This window comes from Bos indicus, chromosome 10 (genome assembly GCF_029378745.1).
Source record: "Bos indicus isolate NIAB-ARS_2022 breed Sahiwal x Tharparkar chromosome 10, NIAB-ARS_B.indTharparkar_mat_pri_1.0, whole genome shotgun sequence".
Classification (NCBI taxonomy): Eukaryota; Metazoa; Chordata; class Mammalia; order Artiodactyla; family Bovidae; genus Bos; species Bos indicus.
In genome coordinates this window covers 22,370,029-22,397,188 of record NC_091769.1, presented here as the reverse complement: position 1 = coordinate 22,397,188, position 27,160 = coordinate 22,370,029, and the positions used below count along the sequence as shown (strand labels likewise).

At 42.9% G+C, this 27,160-nt stretch overlaps 2 gene segments (V, D, J or C); both read left to right on the top strand.

The window, feature by feature from the left end:
* Window positions 1–27,160, top strand: part of LOC109564835 (T cell receptor delta constant-like) — a gene marked incomplete in the record, with an annotated part of 620,053 nt that overhangs the window by 450,897 nt on the left and 141,996 nt on the right.
* Window positions 14,674–18,932, top strand: LOC139185213 (T cell receptor delta variable 2-like). The segment is given in 3 exon segments: window positions 14,674–14,908; window positions 15,066–15,472; window positions 18,468–18,932. Coding segments are annotated over 3 exon segments (462 nt in total).

Genomic DNA, 27,160 nt, shown 5'->3' with positions numbered 1-27,160 from the left:
TCTGGCAGCATCCTGAAGCTCCAGGAGACCTTGGAGCGGGTAATTACCCTAGGACTCCCTGGGACAGCAGCACTGCCTTCCATCCGTCTCTCTCCCTCTCTCTCCCGCTCTTCTTCTTCCTGTCTCCAGCTACAGAAGAATGAGATCCTCCAAGAATTATGACCTGTTTTTATACCTTCACCCTTCCCAGGGGGGATAACAATTCACTTCCCTGAATAAAACTGGTTTTATTGAGCACAAAATGAAAGCACCCCCTCACTCAACATCTGCGCCAATTGCTTTAAAGCCACAGTCCTGGCCCCAGTCAGCCAAGCAGGATTTTCCTCTGTTATGGCCCTTTCTAGACACTCAGCCTTTCCAGTGGCTGCGTGGTACCTTGTTCTCCTAGTAGGCTCCCAGTGATGACTGAACACCAAGCTTCCCAGTCTCTCTCGTTTTGGTAGCTCCCGAGACTGGGTCAGTTACGACCATCCAGAGCAAGAGACTGAGCCCAGCCAACTACAAGGTGAATGCCCAGACTGGATCAAGAAGAAAGGATCAACCACCTCGTGTCTGTTTCCGCTGAAAGCTTTTCCACGTGTGGACAATGCTCCCATTTCTAGACAGGGTTCAAGAACAGGTTTGGTCCCTGGAAATTTGGACAAAGACCTTACAGTTATAGAAGGAGGTGGCAAAGGGTAAACAGGAAAGGAATCTGTTCATCTCCATGCCTGCATGCTTTTGGTTTTCTGAAATGGGGCTGATTTATTTTGCAGCTAAGTTGGACTTTGAAAAATTCTCATGTGCCCAGAGATCTCATGCATATATACACATGGAAATAATAAAATAACTACTCTTTACTGAACACTGACCTCGTGCCATCCACAATGCCCAGGGCTGCACAGGCACCAGCTCTCCAAATCTTCACAGATGCTCTGCCTGGGAGCAGAGAGTGGGGAGCAGGTATTACTATCCCTGTTTTACAGCACCAAGCCTCCGAGAGGCTAGGAATTTTTCCCAAGATTGAAAAATTAAAGTAAAAGGGCTTGGAATCCAAAGCATCATCTCTTAACCACTGTGCTATGGCGCGATATGCTTATCACCAAGTGCCCTGCATTATGAAGGAGGGCAGGGAAGGCACAGTTCTTGACTTTAGAAAGCTTCCGTTTAACTACATGGCAGTGCACACAGAGCTACACACATGCACAGAGTTACTACGACTCATCTTGTCTTCTAAGAGCCCTGTAACTAAAATATTCATGTTCCATCTTCATTATCTTGCTCTCAGACTCCTGCCCTGGATTCACAGATTGAACCTTGTTCTTATAGTAAAGACCGGAGTCTTCTACAGTAGGGCTGTGGATACTCGGGTTCTAGAGGCAACAGTGTGAGCAATCCGACCACCAAGATGCATTATGCTACAGTTACTCAGCTCCTGAGCTGTAACTGTTTGTCTGGTATTGCCTTTTCCATTTGATCAGGAAGTTTCTCTAACCTGTTTCTCTCTTCAGGGGAGCAGGGGAAGACACCAACACCGGCAGGGGCAGGGAAGATTTCAGGCTTGAAGATTCAGGAAGCCAAGTCATAGATCAACTAGAAGAAATAAAGCAGGGGGAGATTCAGGGCACAATGAAATTCCATTGCTTCCATGACCTTGAAAGGTAAGTGATGATATCTCTAGAGGACACCATGTGCTAAGATGTGCGAACATAAAAGGAAGGAAACCGTGCACCAGTTGCAGACTTTGCCAAGCACACACTGGCTGCCAAGACTACTTCAGCCTTGACTCTTAGATCCGTGATCTGGGACACAGGACAGTGTTCTACTGTGCTGGACATCTTCCAGTGACATTGACCCAACTGAGGGCTGGGAGGAAGACTTCTTGCTTCTAAGAGACAGAAATTCCCCTCCAAAGTAGAGTTATTGAACTGCCCATATGTAGGATGTGGGGAGACTGAGAATGCTTGAGTCCCAGGAGAAATGCTGAGAACAGATTTGTCTCCCTATGGGCTAGATCCCTTTGTAAATCTAATGTTTGGAGAATTTGCCTCTGATTTCATTTCAGGAGATTTGTGCTTGTTCCCTGACTGCCCATCAACCTGAAAAATAACAATTCTTGATCAAAGCCTTCTGAGAACCTACACCAGGGAAGATTGAGAGGACTGGGGTTGCGTCTCTGGGTGATCACTGCCCCTCCAGTATCACAGCACTTTCTACACCCCAAGGCAGCCTGGTCATCTTGTCAGCCAAAATTCAAATTGGGAGACTGACATAGTTTTGTTTCTAGTTCTCTCTACATATACATCTCCAGGTGCCTGCTTATTAATCAGTCTTAATTCTCGCTTTAATTTCTCAACTGTGGCTTCCAATTCCTGCTTTCCCAACCTCCTCCAAAGGAGTCATTCCTCGTCCCCTGATGAATGGGCAGGAACCTCAGAACCTCGCTCTAGGAATCCGTGGTTCCCGCACTCCTCCATTTGACCACTGGAGGGCAGTGCTGGACCGCCCAAATCTCTAGGTGCTCTGCTCCGTCTTCGGCCCCACCTGGGCCGTCATTGTAGGCTATAGCCTCTGGTTGGAAGCCAAAACCAAGGACCACTTGGAGCACCCTGAGAGCACAGCACGGTCAAGCCTATTACAGCAGCTCCTCCAAACCTGGGTCATAGAAATAAAAGGCAGTTCACCAGAAAGCAGATTTGGCTCCAATCCCCAGGGAAAGATTGAGACGACAATCTGCCTCATGGTGTCATTAATCAGGAACCATCTGTCTCTCTGAATGGGGATGCAGAGTGCTACCTATCTCTGCCCACTCAGGTGTAAGCTCCTTGAGGGTAATGTCTTAATAAGCTCTATATTCCTGGCAGTAAACACAGTGTTTGACAATAAATGTTTGTTCAATGAATGGGTAGATGAAGCACACATACATATATATGCATAAATTGGAATTGGCCGTTTTCAGATTTGTTGCTATTTTCCAGCTCTTATAACACCTAAACTTTAAGCCATCAATTAGTTGCTGCGCATTTTTAGTCCTGAAGACAGCCAAGGATAATTAGGTTATTAATTAAAGCAGTGGTTGTCATTGTACAAACGTTATTTCAAACACCACTTCAAGAGTTTCAGATCTCTTACTTTCAGAAGTCCTTCGTTATATCACCCATGTGTCCTCAGATCTCATCAGCCTGTGGATTACAAAATACTGACATCGTTTCATGAATATTCAGTTTATAACTAGCAGGCTCTATCATGGTAATGTGGAGCATCCATTCTGTCCCCAGGGGACTTAGGGTCATTTCATCCCACCATGGGTCCCCATGGGGCTCCGCAACTTCACTGAACCAGAGCTTTCCTTCAGGCCCCCTTCTGTCATCCCACAAGACCCTTCTCCAGGCTGCTGTCCCCTCTGCCTACTGCCAATGGATTCCACCTGGCGATGGACACAGCCTTCTCTCTTCATCATTCAAAGCACAGCTTACTGCTAGAGGAGAGAAGCAAATGCACGTTTTAAGATCCCAAACCCAACCTCTTCCTGTCTCCCTGCAGACTTCCACATAGCAGGGACCAGTCAGTGCCCCCAGTAAAAATCTGCAGACCTCCTACATATCCATGTGCAGAGTCCAAAACCAGCTCTTTTGCTGTCCTGGGATGACTGACAGTGAGACAAACTACTCCTTCCAGGGAAGCTCTTCACCAACCCTCCACCATCTCAGGTAGAGGCTGTTCTTCATGGCCCAAGAAGGCAAAAACTGTGTTACTAGGTCTTAAAATATGATGTATGAGACACCAAGAGCTTCGATTATATTCATATTTAGGGGGATATGCCCTCCACTTCTAACTTGAAAGATACAAATTAATTTTTCTTAACAGAATACTTTCTTTTTTTAAATTGATTTATTTTTAATTGAAGGATAATTGCCTTAGGGAATTTTGTTGGTTTCTGCCAAAGAACAGAATATTTTCTATCTTAGTGTACATCTGAATTCAGTTGCATGAGGACTTCATAATTTTCCCCAACGAGTAGATATTTGTTTTAGATGTGAATAAGCTCATTCTCAGCCTTACTCTAGTTCTCTCAACAACAGTGCTGTAAGTTCATCTAGCTTCTCTAGTCTACCAACAAAACCCTCTCAGCCTCAACAATCTTCAAGGATCAGTTCTATTGAAAGAAAAGAAAACATAGAAAGGAAGGAAGGAAGAAGGAACACATCACTATAAAGCAGTTATCCTCTGGTTTTAAAAAAAAATGCAAAATGAAAGAAAGAAGAGAAAAAAGGAATGAAGGAGTAAAGAAAAGAAATACCCCTTTATAAAAACACCTAACTTAAATTTCTCCCTACGGTTCAAATTTAGGTCCTCAGGGTCTTCATTCTTCTCACAAAAATGTTGTAAATCAAAGCAAACTTTCCTTAGAGCAATTGGGGGGGGGAAAATTCTTTCTAAAATAACATTTTCCTGTAACTGTTCATGGGAGTTGAGTTCATCATATGTTAAGCATGTCCCATGCTATGTTATTTTTCAAGATGTCTTCAATAGGATCAAGGGACAGGCCTCTAGGGCATCATCTCTGTTCTATACCTGGAAAAAACAATGTACAGAAATTTCCATAAGAGAGATTGACAGTCAATACATAAGACTCAAGAGGCAAGGAAAGCCCGTAGGGTTAATGCACTGCATTCAAATACAGACCTGCCTCGGGGCTCTGAATATCCAGGTCCAGATCTTCGAAGGGTGGATAATGCCTGAGGCTTGATACCAGGTCTGATGTCCAGGTTTGACATCTATGGCAGAACTTACACCCTCCTGCCTTGTGATTTTGAAAAACTCGAAATCTCTCCTGAGTCCTCACCTACTAACACTGTGACCCACATGAGAAGTGTCTGAGATTATTTTCCTTGAAACTATAATTCCTTCTGACAACTCCAACACCAGGCAACCCTGGTTACTAACTGGTGGATTTAATTTTTCACACTGTGGCAGCAGTGTAGGAAATCTTAATCAGTCCCTCCAAACCACACACACTGGCTTACTCCCTGAAAAAGACAGTGACACTACAGGAACTTGTTGAACACAGAGGACCTCAAAAAGGACCATGGACCCCAAATGTTGCCAGTGTCAGAGCCAATCCTTCAGTACATTCACCAAAAGTGATCCAGCTGGAATTGTTCTTTCAAGTTCCCATTAGAAACTAGCAGATTGCCTTCCTGGCAGACATTGTTGCATAACAGCTGTACTTCGGACAGAGCACACTGGTGGCCCTGGGAAAACCCATTGGAAATCTACCTTTTTCCTCAAGCATATGGACCTTCCTGAAACCTGTAAGAGAATGGGGTAGGGTAGGGTGTGTTTTCCATAGGAGACACAGACCCTCCTAGCACTCATTTCTAACATCAGAACATGATAAACGTTGGCCAGAGTACAATGCACAGTTGTCCAGAGGAGGGAGAGATTAGTTTGGTTAAGGAGGATGGGGAAAGTCTCCCCGGTGGAAGTTATAGTTGAACTGACTTAAAGGATGAAGGATCTTGACCAATGGAGGGATTGGAGAAAGACATGACAAGAAGAGGGTCAGCAGCTTAGGCAATTCAGGAAGGTGGATGGGACTGTGTTTGGAGAAGAGCATCCACTCTGCGGGAATGAGTCAGCACTGGTGGCCAGGTCAGAGCAGTGGCTGCCATGGTGTGGTGTGGCCTGATGGGGTAAGGTCTTGCAAACCAGGAAAAAGGATTTGGATTTTTGTCTTGTGAGAAGTCATAAGAAATCAGAGATACATAAGAGGCAGTGTGCTTGAAAAGTGTTTTGGAAAGATCACTGTGGATGAGAGGATTGGTTTGGAGACCCAAAGCAGTGAGCTCAGATATAGTTTGTGTGAAAGCTGAGATGGACAATGCAAAGGTCAGGAATAAGCACCTGGAAAGAGAAAACAGATTCAAGAGACGTCAAAAGCAGATGAATGATAAGTGGGAGTGAAGGGGGAGAGAGATGGCCTCTTAATGGCATCCCGCTTGTATGCTGAAAGACTCTCAAGTTTGTATGTTTCAAGACTTTGTCGTCAGAAATTAATTCTTTCTATTTTTACTGTATTAAGACTTAAAGTGTTGATCTTCCTAAGAATACTTTTATTATGTTTCTATGGTCCAAACGACTAATCTCCAATGACAGAATTTCAGAATTTGAGGGTAGGGAGTTTCTGGGCCCTCAAAACTCATTCTACAATTGGCTGCCCACCCTTCTTATTTATGAATTCAGCATGTGAAGGAGCACCCAGCTACTGGACTGAAATCACTTGATTACTGTTACCTTTTCTTCTCTCTATTCAGTTTGGTGTAAGGAGAGCTAGATCCAGAGAAAGTCTGTCATAAGTTCTTGGCCTCCCCGGCCAGTCAATCAAAGCCCTCTTCCTAATAAAATGGTTTGGCTATTACATACCTCCCAGCACCAGGGGCAATCTTCCCCAGGAGTCTTTGATGAGTCAGTCTAGGGCCATCATACTACTCACATGCATCTTCTCAACGAGCTTCACTGTCCCAAATATCATCAGCACCGCTGTGGTCAGGCCTCTGGAGGATGCCTGGCCACCCTGTCACACCACCTGTTTTGCTACAGGCACAGGCGCAGCCACACCACCAGCCTTCCACCTCTGCGTGTCTGTGGCATGGCATTTCTGTGTAACCTTAAGACCAGGCAGCCTGGGATGACTCTCCCCTTATTTCGTTGTGCATTCTCCTATAATCCCTTTAAAATTCTTCAAAAGAGTATCTTGCAGAAAGAGGAATAGTCTTAGGAAAGAGAGAGGGAAAGAGATGAGGGAAGACAGAAGCAAAGATATGAGTCAAGGCTTTGAGGAAAGCAATAAAAGAGAAAGAATCCATGACCTCCTTTAGCCCTGGCTCTCAAATAAAGATTGGCCCCAAATTAAAATTTCCTAGCTCTGCAGTCACTGTATACACAGTGAAAAGAAAACCATCACACAAAAGATGCCGTTATCCTCACAGCAGGAACAATTGCAACCAAGATGATTCTACTCCAAGAATAGAAAGATAACAGTGCAAAGACAGGAACTTCAAAACTGTGAATTGTCAACAAACAGAACTGTTTCTTGAAGGAAGAATGGTTATAAAGGAAGGTAGACAGAAAAGGAACCCTCCAGCTCTAAGATGGGGCATGAATTGCCAGGGAAATTTCTAGTTTATGTTCCTCCAGGGTGAACCTACAAGCAGCTGTATTGACTGGGAACAAACCCTGCCTGGATCTGTGCAGACCCCAGAAGCCCCTCACCCACCCCTGCCTAGCTTCGTGTATATTTCTGAAGTTAAACATCACCACCAGACTTTAAACTCGATGGTGGCAGAAATTTCAACTGGTTTTCATTTCCACCGCATCCTCAGCACTCAGCAGAAAGCTTGTATATAGCTGGCATTCAATATATATTTATTGAATAGATGGTTACCTGATGAATGGATTCCTTTAAAATGAACAAATTACTTCTTCCCTATCTGGCTTCTAAAAAGCAAGTCCCAGAACCAGAACCAGTCAGGTGGGCAGTGCTGCCATCCTTGCTTCAGGAAAAGGACTGTTCCTACCTTTCCTCCTCCTCAGGTTCCTGAAGCTCAGAAACAAGGACCCCAGGGATCACGACCCACTGAATGTCTTTCAACAAAAGATTCTCTCCCGGGTTGTTTCCTTTCAGAGAATGAGCCCCCTGGGGGCTGATAAGGAAATGGCCCCATATGCGAAAACACAGGCCCCTAGTGGCAGAGGGGCACCGAGCCTCCTCCAAAGGGGCCCATTGGATGGTTGCCTTTGAACAAATCTCAGTGTGTCTTTCGATAGCACACGCACCAACCACCCCTGAGGATCTCTTTCCTTTATGGCTGCAGCAACGAAGCAGCCACATGGTTGTTACAGATAAGGTGGCCTGAGTGCCTGGTGCATGCAAAGTAGGCTTCATGGTAAACAGCACTGGGAGGAACTGCAGCTCTGCCACGTACCAGCTGCTCTGCGTTGTGCCGCCCTTCCTCTGTAACTGGCTCCCAGCTCAACGGCTGCAATCTCCCACCACTTCTCAATTCTCATTTGCTATCCTTTTTCTCTTTGCCAGCTGGTTCCTATGGGACCTGAAATTACACAACTTCCAACAGAGCTGCCGTGATTGGGAGGCATGTGACGTGCCAATGCCTATATAATATTCCTGGTGGGAAATATAACTCTGATATCTGCTGAGACTAACAAAGGCTCACTCACACCTACCATGCCTTTCAAGGCACCCTGGAATTGGAGCCTTACCAGCTGTTTGTGGACAGAGAGCTATCCTCCAGGACCTTAACCGTTAGGCACGAGGAGCCAAGAGACAAAGCCATTTACTGCCCGCACTACAGGCACCATGAGACATGCTTAACATCACACAGGACAAGGCTGTATGCCTCAAGCAAGCTCAACACAGAAAATTCAGAGGGCATCCACCAAGACAGAGGGTGTTCAGTGTCATCTTAAACTCCCTCCACTCGTTCATCGGTTCATTCATTCAAAACCAAAGGACCCTCATGGTTTAGAAATCAATATCCTAAGTGCTATGGGAATACTAAGATACAAAACAAGCACTTCTCAAATAATAAAATGTATTCAGCAGTTAACACTTCCTCACGTTTATCTTGCTACACCAGCAGTGAAAATTAAATCCTGTTGAATTACTTGCATCTTTGACCTGACCCATAAAAGCACAGTCCCTGATACCCAGAGCGACAAACAAATTGGACGCACTGAAAAAAATCAAACCCAAGAATTAACATCTTCATCACAGACCCGTGCAAACCTAACATTTCTAACAGCCTGAAAGATTTTAAGCACCTACATATACATATGTAAAATACTAGTAAATTAAATAAATAATCAATAGATAATAGATAGATAGATACATGTGAAAAGTAGGTAGCACAGTAGCAATGATTGAGCTCCCCTTCAGACTTGGAAGCCAGACTTGTTGAATTTTGGATCCCAATCTTCCACTTAGTGAGTCACTAGCTATATGACCTTGGGCAAGTTACTTTATGCCTTGCTTCTCTCAGTTATAAAACAATTATAATAATAATACTTACCTTAGAGGACTGTTGCAAGAGTTAAGTGAATTATTACATGTAATGCACTTAGAGTGTCACTTGGCACAGAGGAAACACAGGAAGTTTTAGCTGCTGTTGCTGTGGATGGTGATGAGATCATGAAGGGTGATTATCACTACATATCTGCATCCCTGTATTGGGGCTGGCCTAGGCCCTCAGCAACTTGATAAAGAATAAGTCAATCTCTTGGACAATTAAGCATTTGTTTTAATATTAGTGTCCCATCTAGTAAGAGCTAAATATCAATGGGAATTCACAGAAATACAATTCAAAAGACTTTCAGGACCTTTGTTACTGGATGCTGATAAATTATTACACGCTTCCTACATAGAAAAAAGTAAAATCAGTGGAAAATAAGACATTATGAGATATTCAAATAAAACAGTAGCCTGACCCATTAAATGGATAGTGGAATAATTTATACATGTAGAACCAGAAAAAAAGTTAAAGTTGTTTATGAACATAATCATAAATAAGGAATTAGTTCTTTCAACATCGTAAGGCATACTACATTACCTGAAAATTTTCCTATGTCCAAAGAAATTATAAATTAAGTCAAAGTACACCTGACTTTATGGCATCCTAAAAAAACTGTCAAGTGAAGATCATACCATGATTCCAGAAGTGCATAATCTCTACAAAGACACTCGCACATTGGCCTCTGTTTATTCATGGAACCACCCATGAAAACTCCTGGGTGTGAACTGCTGAGCTGAGAACTAGAAATAAGCAGGCCTGTCTTCTCTATTTTCTTTTCTGAAGATGCAGGATCTCCTGTGGCTTCAGATCTTGTTTTTATTCATCAGTGGAAACACTAATCCCCTGCTGTTTTGCTGGCTTTCTCATTTGCAGCCAGCATATGGGCTCATCAGCACTAGTGCCCCCAAGAGCAGTCCTTCAAGTGCACAGAATCGCACAAAACAAGAGGCTTTTCTTGGGATAAAAGAACTAGAGAAGGACCCTTTGCAAAGTTTGGCTTTGGAAATCTGATTTCGAAGTCTTAACCCTGATGGGACAGGCCCAGACTGACACAGTGGTGAGCGAGTGAGTCACTTTCTTTCCAGGTTTTCTCTTCCCTAGGGATACCTTGGGGTTATTTTTAACACAGCCCCCAAATTGCTGAATGCTTACTCAGAAAACTCTGGTTTCCTAAAGGACACTGACCACTCTAGGAAACCTCCTGTATTTTCAAACAGTAAAAATCAGTTCAGTCAACCCTCCCTAGAGCAACCAAAATGCAAAGGCCAATGCCACATCACATGCAATGATGAAACAGATTCTTTGTGACTCTGTCACCCAGATCTCTGATTCTACCACGCTAACAGTCTCAGTAAGAGAAATAATCGTTCCTTTTCCACTACCATCAGAGGGAGAGGAAGTTTGGATAAAGTAGAAGAAAGTTATTAGAGAACAAGGCATTGACTGGAGAACACTGCCCAAGACTGGGTTTCCTGGTCACTTCCTGTAGGGACCAAATGAAGACTGTGACGGAGATGATGATATACTTGGGAGCATCTGTCCCAACCAGCTCATCATCTCACTGGAAGCCCTCTAATCTCCCTATTTGATCCTGGAAGAAAAGGTGAACAAGAAGATTAAAGCCATTTAATAAATGCTCATCAAGTATCCATAAGTCTCAGACTATAGAATTGGAAAGGTTCATTTTTTTTTTATTCAACAATATATATCGAGAGTCTACTCAATATGCCAGACACTATCTCAAGAGCTGAGGATACCAAGGCAGGTAACATAAGCTTTCTACCATTCTGGAGTTCACGCTGCAGTGGGGCTTGTAACCTAACAGAGGAACGGAGTCAGACACATATGAAAACAAGACAAGTACCTGGTTGTGATGATTATGGGAGGGTTCCAGAAGGAAGGCACAGACTGGAATTAAGACCTCTAGATTTCAGGATGAGCTGGGTGATGGGAGCCTGGAAAACATCTTAAAGGAGCTGAGCTGAGACTAGATACGGAAAAGTTTATTTATTTACATCACAAGGTCCCAAGTCAGCGACAGAAGCAGAATTACAACTCTAAAACGTCCCCACTTGCCTCCATGCTGTTTTGCTTCACAGCTGCTTCATTCAGTGCCATGCAGCTGGGTAACTGAGTCGCAGATGGAATACTGGCAGCCAAAATTTTTTTAGAGACAAATGACACTGTGATTTTCCTTGACACCCATTGAAATTCCTCACTAATTTCCAAAAATATCTTATGTTTGCTTTAAAACAACTAGTGGGGCCCAGACATTTCAGGAAAAACAAATCCAAGAAACAGAGTAATTCCAGCCATCTGAGCATTCTGAGCCCAGATCAGTCAGACGGGCAAAAGCCACTTACTTACTGAAGGCTGTCCTGAGATACCAGGCAGCTGAGATCCAAACTAAGAGAGAGAAATGCAGCTTCCATTCCCTTCATTCACCTCCATTTCTGTTCTTCGGTTGCTTGTCCAACCACCCTAAGCCAGAGCAGAGAAACAGCAGCCAGAAACTGGGCAAACAGCAGTTAATTGCCATACCTAGATGAAGACAAATCGTGGGCAAATATCAGAGTCTGACTTCACTGTTAAAAATGCTTAACATGAGATGTCTGAGACTAATGAGAAAGAGGAATAAAAGGGATTTCCTTCACTAAACTTATCTCCTTTTTAACCCAAAGAACTCAAAGCGGGTGAGAGTAGATGAGTTCTCAAATCAAAGGTAAAGTAGGTCTTAAAACGTCCAATTATAGAGAAAATCAGAAGTTCTGGCACTCTCCCACTGATATTCAAGTGACCCAGTGGATATTTGATACTGAAGACTCAGAGGGGCAGATACCATCAGAGAGAATGGTGCTAGTAGCCAGTATGGGTAGATTTGATCTGACCCTGGGGTCTTTTTGCTTCTTCAGTCCACCTATTGTATCTTCATCCCAACTGGACAAAGGAAAATGGGACTCTAGCTCATATGTGGCTTCCATCCTTAGCTGCAAGAGATGATCCTTTGCCTACGGACACAGAAGTTATTGATTGTGCTCCTTCAATTCTGTGTGTGTTAGTTGCTCAGTCGTGTCTAATTCTTTGTGATTTCATGGACTGAAGTTCACCAGGCTCCTCTGTCCATGGCATTTTCCAGGCAAGAATACTGGAGTGGGCTGCCATTCCTTTCTCCAGGGGATCTTCCCAAGCCAGGGATTGAACCTAGGTCTCCTGCATTGCAGACAGATTCTTTACCATCTGAGCCACCTGAGAAAACTTCAACTCTGATGTGGCTCTATTCATTTCATCCATTTAACCTGCTCAACTTACCTGATCACAGACCTAAGGGCATAGCTCAGCTTCCCTCCTTCTCCCACAGGAATATTCTGTCAGGCTTGGAATGAGAGGCTCTGTATCTCTCCTGGTGACTGGGACTCAGTGACTACGTCACTAACCCAACCATGACAAAGCAGAAGAGATGAGGCAAAGAAACCAACATCTGTGGTGGCCTACCAATGTGTGCCGGGCGTGGGAATGAGTGTCACATGTGTGTTCTCTCATTCCAACCTACAACATCCCTACAAGCTAGTTACTCTACTTGCAGATGATGAAATCAAGATTTAGAGAGGTAGCTTGGCCAGCTACTGGCAAGTTGCAAAGCAAGACTCAAAACTCAGAGCTCTAAGACCTGCCAAGCTAGTGCTCTTTTTATGGGTAATGATATCACCACAGCACCAATGGTGATGTCAGAATGTTCAGTTCAATTCAGTTCAGTCGCTCAGTCGTGTCCGACTCTTTGCAACCTCATGAATCGCAGCACGCTAGGCCTCCCTGTCCATCACCAACTCCTGGAGTTCACTCAAACTCATGTCTATCGAGTCAGTGATGCCATCCAGCCATCTCATCCTCTGTCGTCCCCTTCTCCTCCTGCCCCCAATCCCTCCTAGCATCAGAGTCTTTTCCAATGAGTCAACTCTTCGCATGAGGTGGCCAAAGTATTAGAGTTTCAGCTTTAGCATCAGTCCTTCCAATGAACACCCAGGACTGATCTCCTTTAGGGTGGACTGGTTGGATCTCCTTGCAGTCCAAGGGACTCTCAAGAGTCTTCTCCAACACCACAGTTCAAAAGCATCAATTCTTTGGCACGCAGCTTTCTTCACAGTCCAACTCTCACATCCATACATGACCACTGGAAAAACCATATCCTTGACTAGATGGACCTTTGTTGGCAAAGTAATGTCTCTGCTTTTGAATATGCTATCTAGATTGGTCATAACTTTCCTTCCAAGGAGAAAGCATTTTTTAATTTCATGGCTGCAATCACCATCTGCAGTGATTTTAGAGCCCAAAAAATAAATCCGACACTTTTTCCACTGTTTCCCCATCTATTTCCCATGAAGTGATGGGACCAGATGCCATGATGTTAGCCACAAGCAATTCCAAGCAGACTCTAGTTGATAGGAGCTATCCTGCTGCTGCAGAGTACCCTGCTACTCCCCTCACCTACAACATGGGCAGAAGACATAGCTTCCCCAGCTTTGGGCTTGGGTTGTTGGCAAATCCTTTCCTGATCTCAGACATCACTAGATGAGCAACCCACCAGTCTCCTTGAGAGTCAGGAGGACCCACAGAGAATCTCTGATTGGATCAGCAGGTATGTTAAGTTTCTCATATTGATAAGCTCTCTGCTGGACACTGAGAATGCAAATACAAAGATGCTATCTTTGTCCAAAAGAATCTTAAAGTCCAATGCAAAAAACAAATTATCAGATAGTTATAATAAAAGTAATAAGTGCCATGACCCAACAAGTTCAAGGAGCCCTGGGGAACACCTACCCTGGGTGAAATGGGAGTGGACAAGAAGGAAGGTACAGTTTTTTCAGGAAGAAAGAGCAGCCACTGCAAAAACTGGGCATATGAGGACTATAATACATTTTCAAACCTGCAAGTCCTTTTTGTCAGCAGAAGTACAGAGCTCAAGTGGACGAGTGGTCAAAAGTGAGACTGGAGAGAGATTAGGAGATCATATGGCGATGACATAGGATCTTCACATTCCCCTAAAAGCCAAGGGCAGTGAATAGGAGTTTCAGCAGAGGTGTGACCTGGTCCCCTTTGGTCTGAACAAAAAATGAGTGTGAAGCCTGCATGGAGAATGGATGAAACAGGAAGCAGGAAGGCCTTTTGGATAGTAGAGTAATTGCTGGCAACCAGGGAAGAAAGCTCCGCCTGAGGCAGGGGTGGCTGTGAGCAGAGGGGAAATTGGGAGCTGCACAGATTCTGAGTGCAGGCAGAAGGACAACTGGCTGGCCGGCTAGCTCCTGCCTGCCCTACCCTTTCCCCCTACAGCTCCTGGAAATGCTCTCCTGACAGAGCGTCCTCCCAACTCTCCAGGCTCAGTTCACAGTTACCCCTTCTGAGTATCCCAAGCAGAAGCAGCTCTTTTTCTGTGCTCCTGGAGTGCTTTGGATCTACCTTTAAAAAAAAAAAAAAAAGGCATTTCACACTCTTTTGCAATTGCTCTGTGTCTGTCTCCCCAAAAAGCTGAGCGCTCTCAAGGCAGAATTTTGCATCCTATGTCAGAAGTTTCCTCTTACGTCTCCCAAATAGCACCTGACCTGTGATGTCATTAGCCCATGTTTGTTGAATAAACAGCCTAATCTGTGGCCTTGCAAGCCTGTCGCTCTCTCTCTGAGGAAGTGGCTAACCCCCAGCCACCCTTACAACGGACAAAACGTCCCATGGCTAGACAGCAGCTAATCTGGGCAGGGACAGGCAGGAGACCAGCACACCGCAGAGTCATCCCCATAAAGCCATGCTGTGGACCTGTGCCCTCTTCCACCTGGCCATCTGCTGGGCAGGTAAGGACAAGCTGATGGGCCTTTTACTCTTCAGGAAAATCAGGAACAGTTTGCTGGGGTCAAAGGGAGCGCATTGCTGAGTATGGCTCTGAAACTCCTCCCCGTGTGACGGAGGAACTTCTCTGAGGCCTCTCTAACTTGGGGCTTTCCCTTTCAGGGGTCTCTTTGGATGTAATTTTGGAATCAGAGACCAAAACTCTGACTGTCCTCCTTGGGGAGCCTGCCACCTTCCGTTGCAACGTAACTGGAGGGAACTGGAAGAACTATCAGATGAGTTGGTATAAGAGGAATGAGAATAATGTCTTAACTTTGGTATACAGACTAAGCAATAATTCTAATGAAAATGTAAGGGGTGGTTTCAAAGGGAAAATTGATACTTCAAAAAATCAATACGTACTCAACATTCAAAAAACAACAATAAAAGATGTTGGAACTTACTACTGTGGATCCGACACCCACAGTGCTACAGTCCTGATTCTGATCGCCTCAAATCTCCCTGAGTCAAACCAAGGCAGCAGATCCAACAAGAGACCATCTTTGGCTAAAATAAGTACCACCCCTGAGGTGAGACCACTTTTTAACCTCAACAGGAACATCTGATAAGAGAGTCAGGAGTTGAGTTGGGGCCTTATCTTTGTAGTTGGTGAAGAGGGACTTTCTTTATCAGCCAAAGTGGTCAGAAAGGTCTGTTAGGGTTTGTACAGGGAGACCAAGGGGACCCTGCTTCTCTCTCACAGACTCCTGAGAAAAGACTAGGGGGAAAAAAACAGCTTTCAATACTGAGAAGTTCCTCTCATTGTGGAGAGGCTGAGAAGAACATATTTCTACTCTAGGGAGTGCTTGCTGTAGCTCATCCCAGAGTCTTTATCATGAAAGACTTTGTGTGCATAAACCAGATAAAGCAGTGATGGTTTTCCATTACCATCCTAATCAAAATTTCCAAAGCTATTAGAGATAGCTTTAACTCCTAGTCTGTGATGAAGGATGACTACAGTCATTTTCTGAGATGCTCCCTAACTATTTCAGGTATTGAATGTTTTATATCTTCCCTTAGCAACAGAGGAGCCCAGGGGACTCACGGGGAATTCAGGGAGGGATAACACATGGCCTTCTGTTATGTGGGTTGCCAAGAGAGATTTTGGAGACAAATATTTGTGGCAATGTGGGATTTCTGAGGTGGTCATAAATCAACTGAATTAAAAAAAAAAAAAAAAATAGACCCCTGAGTCACAAGTTGAAATGGAGGAGACTGAAGTATCTGGAACTAGAGGAAGTCAAGGCCTGGAGGCACCACTGAGCAAACTGAAGGGCAGGAGGGATTAAAGACACAAACATTTCATAATCATCAAGGGAGTGCTTTCATCCTATTGGCCTTAATAGCCATCTCTTTGTTTTTCTGCTCAAGTATCTATCTGTCTGGAATCCTCTGTGTACATAAGGTTAAAAGTTAGGCATTAGGATACAGAGTAGATGTGAATGTGAAAACTACAGCTTTCCTCATGCCTTCTTCCCAATATTCTTTCCAATGTTATCTTCATCGCACATTTAGTTACAGGGCACTTACTGTGTTTATAATATTGGTATAGGTCATGGGAATAGAAAGAGTTCTGTGTTATCTTCTATTTTAAATTGTATTCTCATCAATGGATTTATAATTTATGTTAGAAGACAGAGCATTAGAAATTACAACTAGAGATATGAATAAATGATTAAAAAATACTAGCAAGTACAATCTAACAGTGAGTGCTGTGACTTCACATGCAGTGTTCCAGGAGTTCATGAAAGGACAATCAGTATGAGAAAAGTTTCCTAGGATAGCTAAGGTTTGCAAAAGTTGGGACTTGGATAAGTGGGAAGGAAGAAGAAGGATATTTCAAGGTGAGTGTACTAGGTATCTACCTTTATACAATGAATTACTACAACACGGAAAGGTTCAAAGCATTTATTATCTCACAGTTTCTATGGGTCCAGAATCCAGGTGTGTCTTAGCTGGGTCCTCCAGGGTCTCCCATCAGGCTGCAGTCATCTCAAGCATCTGCTGGAAGAGAATCGACTTTCAAGTTCACTCATGTGGATGTTGGCAGAATTTGAGTCCTCATGTAGACTTCTCCACAGATTCCATCATAGCATGGTACTTACTTCCCTACAGCAAAGGAAAGAAAGCATCCAAGGTGGAAGGCACAGTCTTTTGGAAACAATCTTAGCAGCGACATTCCATCACATCTGCCACATACCATTTAGTAGAAATGAGTCAGTAAGTGCAGCCCATACTCGAAGGAAGGAGATTATATGAGAGCATGAATGAATACCAGGAGGTAGGGCTCATTGAGGGCCGCATCAGAGGCTTCCTACCACCAGGGATTAATGCAGCAGAGCAGGGAAAGAGAGAGCAAAAACTCTGCTTGAGACCAAATTGTTTAAACCCTCCTGGCTACACGACCAATACTAAGAGAGATTGTTTCCAATCCAATTATGAACCCAGTCTACAAAGATTCTAATTCGGCATATCTGGGGGCAGGCCTAGGTACATGTATTTATAACAAGGACCCTGGGTGATTATGATGCAGGTAGTACAAGGACATGTCTGAGAAATTCTGCTATAAGCAGAAAAAGAACTGTTGGATATATCCAAGTTCTTCTGCCCTGATGACAGAGAAATGGGCATTAGATATGATCAAAGAATCTCTTGAAAATAGTTTTTAATTCCAACTGCATATTTGACTTACTTGGGAAACTCTTTGAATATACCAATGTCTGGAATGTATCTGGAGATTTTGATTGCACTGGTGTGGGCATAGAGCTCTAGCTCCCAGGTACTTCAGCCTCCCCTCCCTGTCCCCTTCTCTTCCCCTTTCTGGTCTAAGACCTCCTGTTCCATATGTGGTCTCTGGACCAACATCATCACATCACCTAGAGGTGTCAGAATGTAGAATCTCAGGTCCATCCTAGGTCTACTGAATCAGAATCTGCATTTTCTCAAGATTCCCTAGATGAATTATATGCATATTAAGGTTTGAGAACCACTGGTCTTAAGGACCCCCTCTTTATTGAAAAATTTCATGGAGACATGTAAATCAATTTTTCACAAATGTCACCCAAGAATCTATTTTTGTAAAAAGTTCCTGAAGGGACTCTGATGTGCAGCCAGGTGTGAGACTCACAATAAGCAATCAGTCATCCTCAAATCAGGTTACAGATTATATGTGTTACTAATATAATAAATGGTCTCATTGAGGTGCTATTGTGTCCTTGTATGCTCCTTGGAAGAAGGCATTACATAAATTCTATGTATGACCATTTCTCATTTATCCACAAGCAGATTAGGAAATGAATTAATATTTATTGAGTCAGTGTACTCTTTAACACACCATGTGACCTTCCTGAATTATCTATTGCAACCCAGGACCTTGTGTTACGCACCTTCACCTCAAAATCTAATCAGAAAAATAAATAAATTTTTTAAAAAAACATGAATCATTAGTGTCTGATTAAGTCTGATGGGGAAGAAAAGGGATGGAAGATAAGACCATGTGTCTCTAGTTGTCCGTTCCTCTTGCAGGATGGATGAAAACATGAAGTTCTGGCCCATATTGGGCTGAGACAACTCAGAACCTGAGACGGGAATGGAGTGAGCATGAAAAACAGAGCCTGGAGCCAAGGAAAAGGGACATTTGAGGGGAAAGCAAGCAGACTGCCCAGTAACAATCTGAGAGAGTCTGGGCACAAAACAATGAAAAAAGAAACCAGACAAGAATTGAAAGTAAAGACCTAGAGAAATCCCTGAACTTACCAGGAGGCAGATAAGAAAGCCTTTTACATAATACTTTAAGCCTCGGACGTGGTGAAGATCGGGCCACCAAAAGCTCTAGTATAGTATGAGCATGACCGAGTGTTTCTGCAGAAATCCAAGAGCCAAATGAGTGATATGAATGTCAGCAAATATTTTTGTATTGTCCTAGTTCTTCCCTACTGCACTGGTAGAGGTGATTGAGGGTTGAATAAATTTATTTTATTGTTATCCCTATTATCCTGCTTTCTGTGATTTTTATCTAGCATGAAAATGGATCACTTGAAAGAGTTCAGAACAGTAAAGAGAAATCCCAGAGTGTCTGAAAAAGTCTCTGAAGTCAACTGTCAGGGAATACAATAAGCATGCCACTTCCACCAGGCTCCCAAGCAAAAGAGTCCCTGGGTATCCATCCTGTGTGGCTAGAAATGAAGGATATGATGGTTTAAAAGGTGCAAGAAGTTACCATGTAAAAAAGAGAAAAAATTAAAAAATTAAAAAAAGAAGGTACCTTATGTCCAAGAACAGTGGCATCCATTGGCTGCACTTACAAAAACAAGTCATTCAATATCCGGAAACCACAGTGTGGAGTAAGAGGCAAAAAGGAAAAAAAGAGAGAAATCAGAGTACACTTCTTCCTCTGCATCAAACCAAGGAAGAAAATGTCATTTCAATCATGAGGTGTCACAACCTTAAAGAAATGACTCATTACAGAATCCTGAAAGTGCCCAGGGAAGATACAGAAAGGGGCTGAGTGAGGAAATGGACTCATGGAAATCCAAGCTGTGACCTTCAGCCTAAACAATTAAGAGTTTAAACAGAAAATTAGAATCGTTGAATTTGAAAGCCGGAAGGGATCTTAAAGGTCAAGTAGGAATCTCTCCATTCAATTTACATGTTCATTAAATATTGATTGAGTAAATGATCATTCAGTCTCAAGTATTTTCGATGATAGTCCTTACATTAAAAAATCCCTTCTTATTGCAGATCAAAGTCTGCCTCCCTGTAACTTTATTATGTTGGTCTTTGTTACACATTGTGAACCATAACACACTAAGTTCAACCCTCATATTTTCAATTATTTGAAGACAGCTATCATATCCAACCTCCAAATCCTCATTTCTTGATACCAAATTCTCAACCATTCCTCCTTACTCTCTCATACATGTTGAACGCTTTCAAGGAAAGAATACAAGTTCAATATATTTTTCTTTTCCATACAATTCTCAATACAATGACTACCATATAGTGGGTAGTTAATAAATATGACTTGACTATGAATAGATGAAGTATGTATTCACCTGGTATGTATTCATTCTATGTATCCTGGTTGTTTAGCATATCCATGTAGATGCTTCAAAATTCCCTCAGCAGAACTCCAAGGCTTAAGTCAAGAACTTTGCTTTAAACATGATCCTTTCCCAAGGTTTCCTACCTTACATCTCATCTCAAATCCATGAACGTCTCTTCATCCTCCACCACTAACACCTGGATCCAAACTACCATTTTCTCATGAAATGTTTCATCAGCCTTTTGAACAAGCTACCTGGTCTCTGGGACCTTTCCATATATCCTCCCTACAGTAGCCAATGTGATCCATTCAAAATACAATCACAGTCATGTCAGATCCCTGATTTAAAATCCTGTAAATTACTTCCCATTGCTTATAAGCAAAATACCAAAATCCTTAAAGAAACCTCTAATACTCTGCACAATTTGACCTCTTCTCACCTCCACTTCCAGTACCTCTCACCTTCTCTCCTTCCATTTTCCATGCTCCTGTTAAACAGGTCTCCTCCAGTTACTTAAATGCACCAGGTATCCTTCCACCCCAGGACCTCTGCACATAGTGTTCCCTCCCTATGGAATGCATCTTCTGTTTCTTCATCACTTATTTAACTCCTATTTATCTTTTGGATCAAAGTTTACACATCAGTTCTTCATATGTGTCAAGATATCCCAGCAAGTTCAGATTTGGGGTTCTAAATATGCATTCATATTTCTGTCTGTAATATATTTCACTAATCGAATTAATGTTTAGTTTCTCATTAGTTTGAAAGCTCTGAGACACCCAGGAATCTATCTGCTCTTGCTTATCTTAAACCTGATAAATTGCAAAAATAAATTTCTATGAATAATTAGATGACTGTCCTAGATTCCAGAATTTCCCAGAATTTGGTGATCATCACTGACTCTGGGCTGCAGGCAGGTCCCCAAGCCTTGCTATATTCTCACTTTGCAGTGGTCTTGAAGTCTCCAGAGTCACCCTGTGCTACAGACCAATTGTTCTCAGAGACCAGTGATTTCCATCCTTTCTCTAGTTGTCTGATATACTCAAGAGCCTATTTCAGGGTACACTGGACAACTGAGATGGTCATAGGATCTACCCTCTGTAGATTTGAGCCAGTTCCCACACAGGGACCTGGGACAGGGAAGCAAAACCTGCCCAGAGAAACTGGCCAGCTATAAGAAATCAGAGGGGCCAATATGATGATACTCTTCTCAGTGACTCCTGACTGGGCTTCTGATGAGCCTTTTTGGTGTTTTGGATTTGGGATGGGTATTTTCAGTAGCTATATTATTAAAATGCACAAGTCTGTAATTATGGGGATGGATACCCTCATCCCTCAAATATGTACTGAGCACGCACAATATTCCTGGTGCAGTGCCACATGCTGAGCCATAGAAACTGTCAAGGCTCAATTCCTGTCCTCAAGGTGCTCTTCCTAGTGGGAGAAACAGACAAGAAATTAAAGACATTAACAGAGGAAGGAGCACACAGCTGTGAGAACATAGAGCGGGAAGTGATGGCCTAGAGCTGGGGATGGCTTCTCATAGGAAGTGAGGTGAGCTCCTAACAGAGAAAACACTACTTCCTTGAAGAAATATATGCTTGGAAGATGACCAAGATGACCCGAAGATGACCCAGGAAGGAAGATGAAAACCCTTGATAGCTAAGTATATACATGCACACGCACACACACATACACACACACACACACCTTTAAACTGATATCTACAGTTTAAACAAACAAACATACTCAAAACAGATGGAAATTTACTGAACTTAGGCTAGACACAGTCTCTTTTTGTGGGGAAGCTAATGTCTATCAGAATTTTCACAGGGGCTCTTTAACCACAGATGCAGCAAATTCCCTGCCAAGCAAAGCTTAGAGATTTCCAAAGTACCACTGCTGTGCACAGCACAAAACAGACCAGCTAAATGGGAATGGCATGGATTGAGGAGATAAAGATTTAAGAAAAGCAAACAGGAAAGGGGGAGGGAAAGAACATTTCCTTGGATAATGGTCACTCCTTCCAACTTTTTGTTCTTATTGAAGAGCCTTCCCAAACCTCAGAGATTTCCCAGAATTTAGTGATATGGGGCACACCCATCCCGCTAATGGGAACTATGAGGAAATGTGGAGAGACTATTAGGAAAGCAATGTAGAAGCTTGATATTACTTCTGGATTTACATGGATGTAGTAAATAAAATTGTCCTTATTATTAGTTCAGTTTCGGTTATTTCAACTTTGAACCAGTTTTTGTAAATTAGTGAAATGCTAAGAATAATAAATTTGTGCACTTTTGCTTTGCATATCCACCTGATTTTATTTAATTTATAATAATTTAACGCAAAACTATCAATTATCTTTATTCACCTTAACAATGTAATTGAAATGTCAAAGGGAAAAAACAAAGTAGCTGAGACACCAGGGAAGCCCAGCGCACTCTACAGGGAGGCAGACAGTGCCAGTGGGACTAGTTATGAGCATTCGCTTCTGTGTGTCCTTTGACTTCCTTCATTCAGTTTGAAATATTGAGATTTCCTCTCAGATATGTCAGCATCTGTAGTCTACACTAAGTCTACAAATCTCTATCTAAGCTGATGGAGTCGTCTCATTTTATAGAGTTGTTTCTCGCCAGAGCAAAGGTCTAACTTTTCTCCAGTGAAATATAAAAAAATTCAGCTACAAACTGAGCCACTGTGTTTTCTGCTTCTTCCCCAGGATTGTCTCTCTTTTGGGAGCTCTGGAAAGAAACTCATATTTATAGCAGCCTTCCATATTTCCCTCTTTGTATTTGTCAAGTCTGCTGCAGTAACAAACAGCACCAATACATCAATAACTTAAACATTTTTTTTGTTATTCCTACTTTTACTACAAGTTGGTGGCTTCAAGGTGCCTGCTAAGCTCTGCTCCCTGCATCTTCTTATTCCAGCATCCAAACTGAAAGATGGCTCACTATTTGGGACACACTGTTCTCATGACAGAGGAAGAAGAACAAAAGAGCCGCTGGCAGAAACTCAGAGTGCTCCTCAGAGCATCTGCTTGGACATGACATACATTATGTCCACCCATGTTCATTGACCAAAGCCTTTGGGCCACACTCAAACTCAGCTGGGCAGAACTCATACCCCTCCCTCAGAAGGTGCCATAGGAAATGAAGCAACACAGGAATTGATCATCTTTTTCAAATAAAAGGGAGGATCAAATACTTGTGAATATAATTGAATATAATAATAATGATACAACCTACCACAGCTTTTGACTCCATTCATGTCATTTGTATCCAACATGCAGAATTTTTCCCCACATCAATTAAAAAGGAATTTGGCATATATATACCTATGGCTGATTCATGTTGATGTTTGGCAGTAACCAACAAAATTCTGTAAAGCAATTATTCTTCAATTAAAAAATAATTTTTTTAAAATGAATTTGATATTTTTTTTCTTCTTAGAAAAACTCAGAGACCACACTTGCCAAATTGTTCTTCAGAATGTCACTATCCTTCAAGATGTTAATGGCTATGAAGCAATTAAAAAGGATCCCATAGTCAAATAAGTTTGGCAAATGCTCTACCTTAATAGATCTCTATTAGCATTCACAATTCTTTCTTAGCATATTGTGTGCTCTGAGAACTCCTACTGTAAAGATGCCTACTTAGCCAGAACCAGATTCAGAGAATCCTTTCTATTAATGGCATAACCATTAATATCTCATGAGATTCTAGTGGGCTTCCTGATAGCTCATTTGGTAAAGAATCTGCCTGCAATGCAGGAGACCCCGGTTCATCTCCTAGGATGGGAACATCAGCTGGAGAAGGGATAGGCTACCCACTCCAGTATTCTTGGGCTTCCCTTGTGGTTCAACTGGTAAAGAATCTGCCTGCAATGCGGGAGACCTGGCTTTGATCCCTGGGTTGGGAAGATCACCTGGAGAAGGGAAAGGCTAGTGGCTACACTGCTGTCAAGGATTATGAGAGAATCACCCAGTGGATTCTTACTGTTTTCTTATTCCTGGGCATCCAGGTTGAAGGACTAGTGATGATGAGAGGGGTTATGCCTGAAGCCAGTGGGTCTGTACAGGCCTCCAAAAGGAGGCCTGCATTCTTGCTAAAATCTTACTCGATGTTAGGAATATGAAGATGCCATTCGGATACTATTTTTTTGCCTGCTTAAGCACACACACCTTGGACCGGCTTTAATTCTTCCTTTATGCATCAAATATATCTTGAGTCCTTTCTGTGCCAAATGCCACGCCAGATATGTTTGAGTACATGTTTGAGCCAAACAGAGGCCTTGCCCTCCTTAAGATAAGAGGAGACAGACATAAAGCAGATCCGTTGGATTTTCCAGGTAAGAATTGCCATTTCCTTGGGTTGCCAAGGATTGCCATTTCCTTCTCCAGAAGATCTTCCCGACCCAGGGATTGAACCCAGGTCTCCCACATCGTAGGCAGATGCTTTACTGTCTGAGCCACCAGGGAAGTCAGGAATAAATAGCCAACAACTATACAACCTCTCAACTATGTACTTTACCACCGGCCATCCATTTTTCCTTTTTTATTTTTATTGGAATATAATTGCTTTACAATGTTGTGTTAGTTTCCGCTGTACAAAGAAGTGAGTCAACCATACATATATTCCCTCCTTCTTGGACCTCCCTCCCACCACCACCCCCATCCCTCATCTAGGTCATCACAGAGCACTAAACTGAGCTCCCTGTCTTACAGGGTAGCTTTCCACTAGTATTCACACATGGCAGTGAATATATGTCAGTACTACTCTCTCAGTTCATCTCTCCCTTCCCTTCCCTCCCCTTATCCGTAAGTCCATTCTGTCTGCGTCTCTATTCTTGAGCTGCAGTGCTTTCCATGCTTAGCTTCTGAGATGTTGTACTTTGCTGATTTTCCTCTATATCACTGGCCTCTCCTTCTCAGTCCCCTTGCTGACTCTTCTTTTACCCAGCTTATGAATATGGAGCACCAGGGGCCCTTGTCTAGGTCCCTCTTCCTTTCTGTATCTTCCCCTAGGTGATCTCATTCACACTCACAGAGTTGAATTCCACAGACGTGGTCAAGGCTCCCAAATTAATATCTCCAATGCAAAACTCCCCTCTGAGGATAAGATCTCCCCCCAGTTGAACCACCTTAGCACTTAACACCTCTCTCTCTTTTTTAAATTCATTTTTTTTCTCTGCACCTAACTCTCTTGAGTCATTTCATGTTTTCTCTCTTTTTCCATGATTGTTTAGAAACTTCCTTTATGCTCCTCCTAATTTATAAACCCCTTGAGGGTAGGAATTCTTAGTCTGTTTCATCTCCAGTTTCTACGGGGTGTTGCATACTAAGTGTTTAATATATGATTATTGAATTTAATGTGTGAGCTGAATTTCTGCTTTAGGGATCTCTGACACACAGCCAGTAATGAAAAGGAATATTTTATTTAAAGAAATAATGCCTCATCCTTTCTGTATTTCCAAATGAACAACCTCAGATGAGAGAACACAGCTACATACTTTGACATGAGGTGAATACTTAAATTTAAAAATGCTAAATGCAGCCAATATCATCCCTTGTGGTCACCGGACCTGCCACAAAGGTTTTATATTAATAAATTGCCTATATGCCACAGCCCATCTGGCAAGGCTGGTGTGTCAGTGCCCATTCGTATCTGCTCCCTCCTTTGAAATGAAAAGATAAAAGAAAAGGACAAGGGTTTGCCTAAAACTCTCCTATCCAACTAGAGCAAGGGTTCAACCACATAATGCTGATTCCTTGATTTAGATTCAGAACCAGAGGAGGACAAAAGAGGCAGACCCCCTGGATTCCAGGAAGATGCTTCACCAGCTGCTCTAATAGCTTGTGGCAACTGCACCTCTGCTCCTTCATCTGAATTTTGATCCTGTTCTTTTCCAAGCTCTCCCCAAGACCTCTTCCACCCATCAAAATCAGCTCATTTCATATACCTTTAGAAGAAAAGAGGACTGATGGAAGCTAAGGGTTGTCTAGAGAAAATCCAAGAGCCTGTGTGCACTTGATGATCTGCTAAAGTAGGTTGGGGGTCAGGATGACCATACAGAGAGGCCCTGATTATAATGTAGACATGACCCCACAGCCCCTTGGTATGTGTACACAGAAGCTGTTTTTACTAATTGTGGTTGCCCTGAAAAAATTTGTCCTTGGCCTCCACATGCTTGAAGCTTAGGGTTTAGTCTTTCAAAATGAGAGGAAAATCGTCTGGATTACCTTTCTTCCATAAAAATAAATATTTTTCAACTACCGTGGCATTTTAAACTCTATTTTCTTTTCTTGCTAGTTTCCTTTCCCTATCACACTTCCCTGAATAAACACAGATTGTGCTGTAATATTTATTAACAAAGGGTTCTCTGGGCCGACAGTGGTTTTAGGAATTCTACCGGGCATTCAGTATGCTGTCCAGCTGAGTCCCCAGCCACGTGGTAAGTCAACACAAACACAGCAGATTGTGAGCAGAGGCAACAGTTCTCCTCCTAGCACACCGCAGTCTCTGGGTCACCAATCTGGAACTTGAGCTGGCATGTCTAAAAATAAGGTCTTCTGACAGAGACAGACGATTGTCTGTCAGTTGAGTCTTGCAAAAACATCCCCTTTCCCTGTGCTCTTCCAGCCCATCTTCTTGGCGTGCGCCCTTCCCTCTGCATCTTTTGTTTTCCTGTATCCCTGGTTTCTCCCTGCAGCCTGGACACTGAGGTCGGTTTAGATTGATGTTGTGTGCTCTGTCACGGGCCGCGATTTCACTCACAGTTCTGCTTCCGTCTGACAGATGCTGAGGTTCTTCCTCACGCGGGACTGTCCCACTGCATGGTTCTTCCTTCACTCTCCTTTGGTAACATCCCAGTCCACAGTCACTTCTCAGTCACACATGTGTGCAAACTCTCAGACTCCTTGGCAATTAAAGCCCTGCCAACTTGAGTAGCTTGTATTTCTATTCAGTATTCTTTTCATTCACTCATACCAAGTGTTCATTATGCAGCTCAGTGTTAACAGCCCTTTAACTTGTCACTTCCATGATTAATATAACAGCACTTGCATTCTAAACTAGACTTGAACACAGCGACACCGTGGTCGTCATTAAACAACCACTTGTAACTATTGTGTCCCCAGCCGTGGTGAATATGATATATGGGTAACAGTGTATT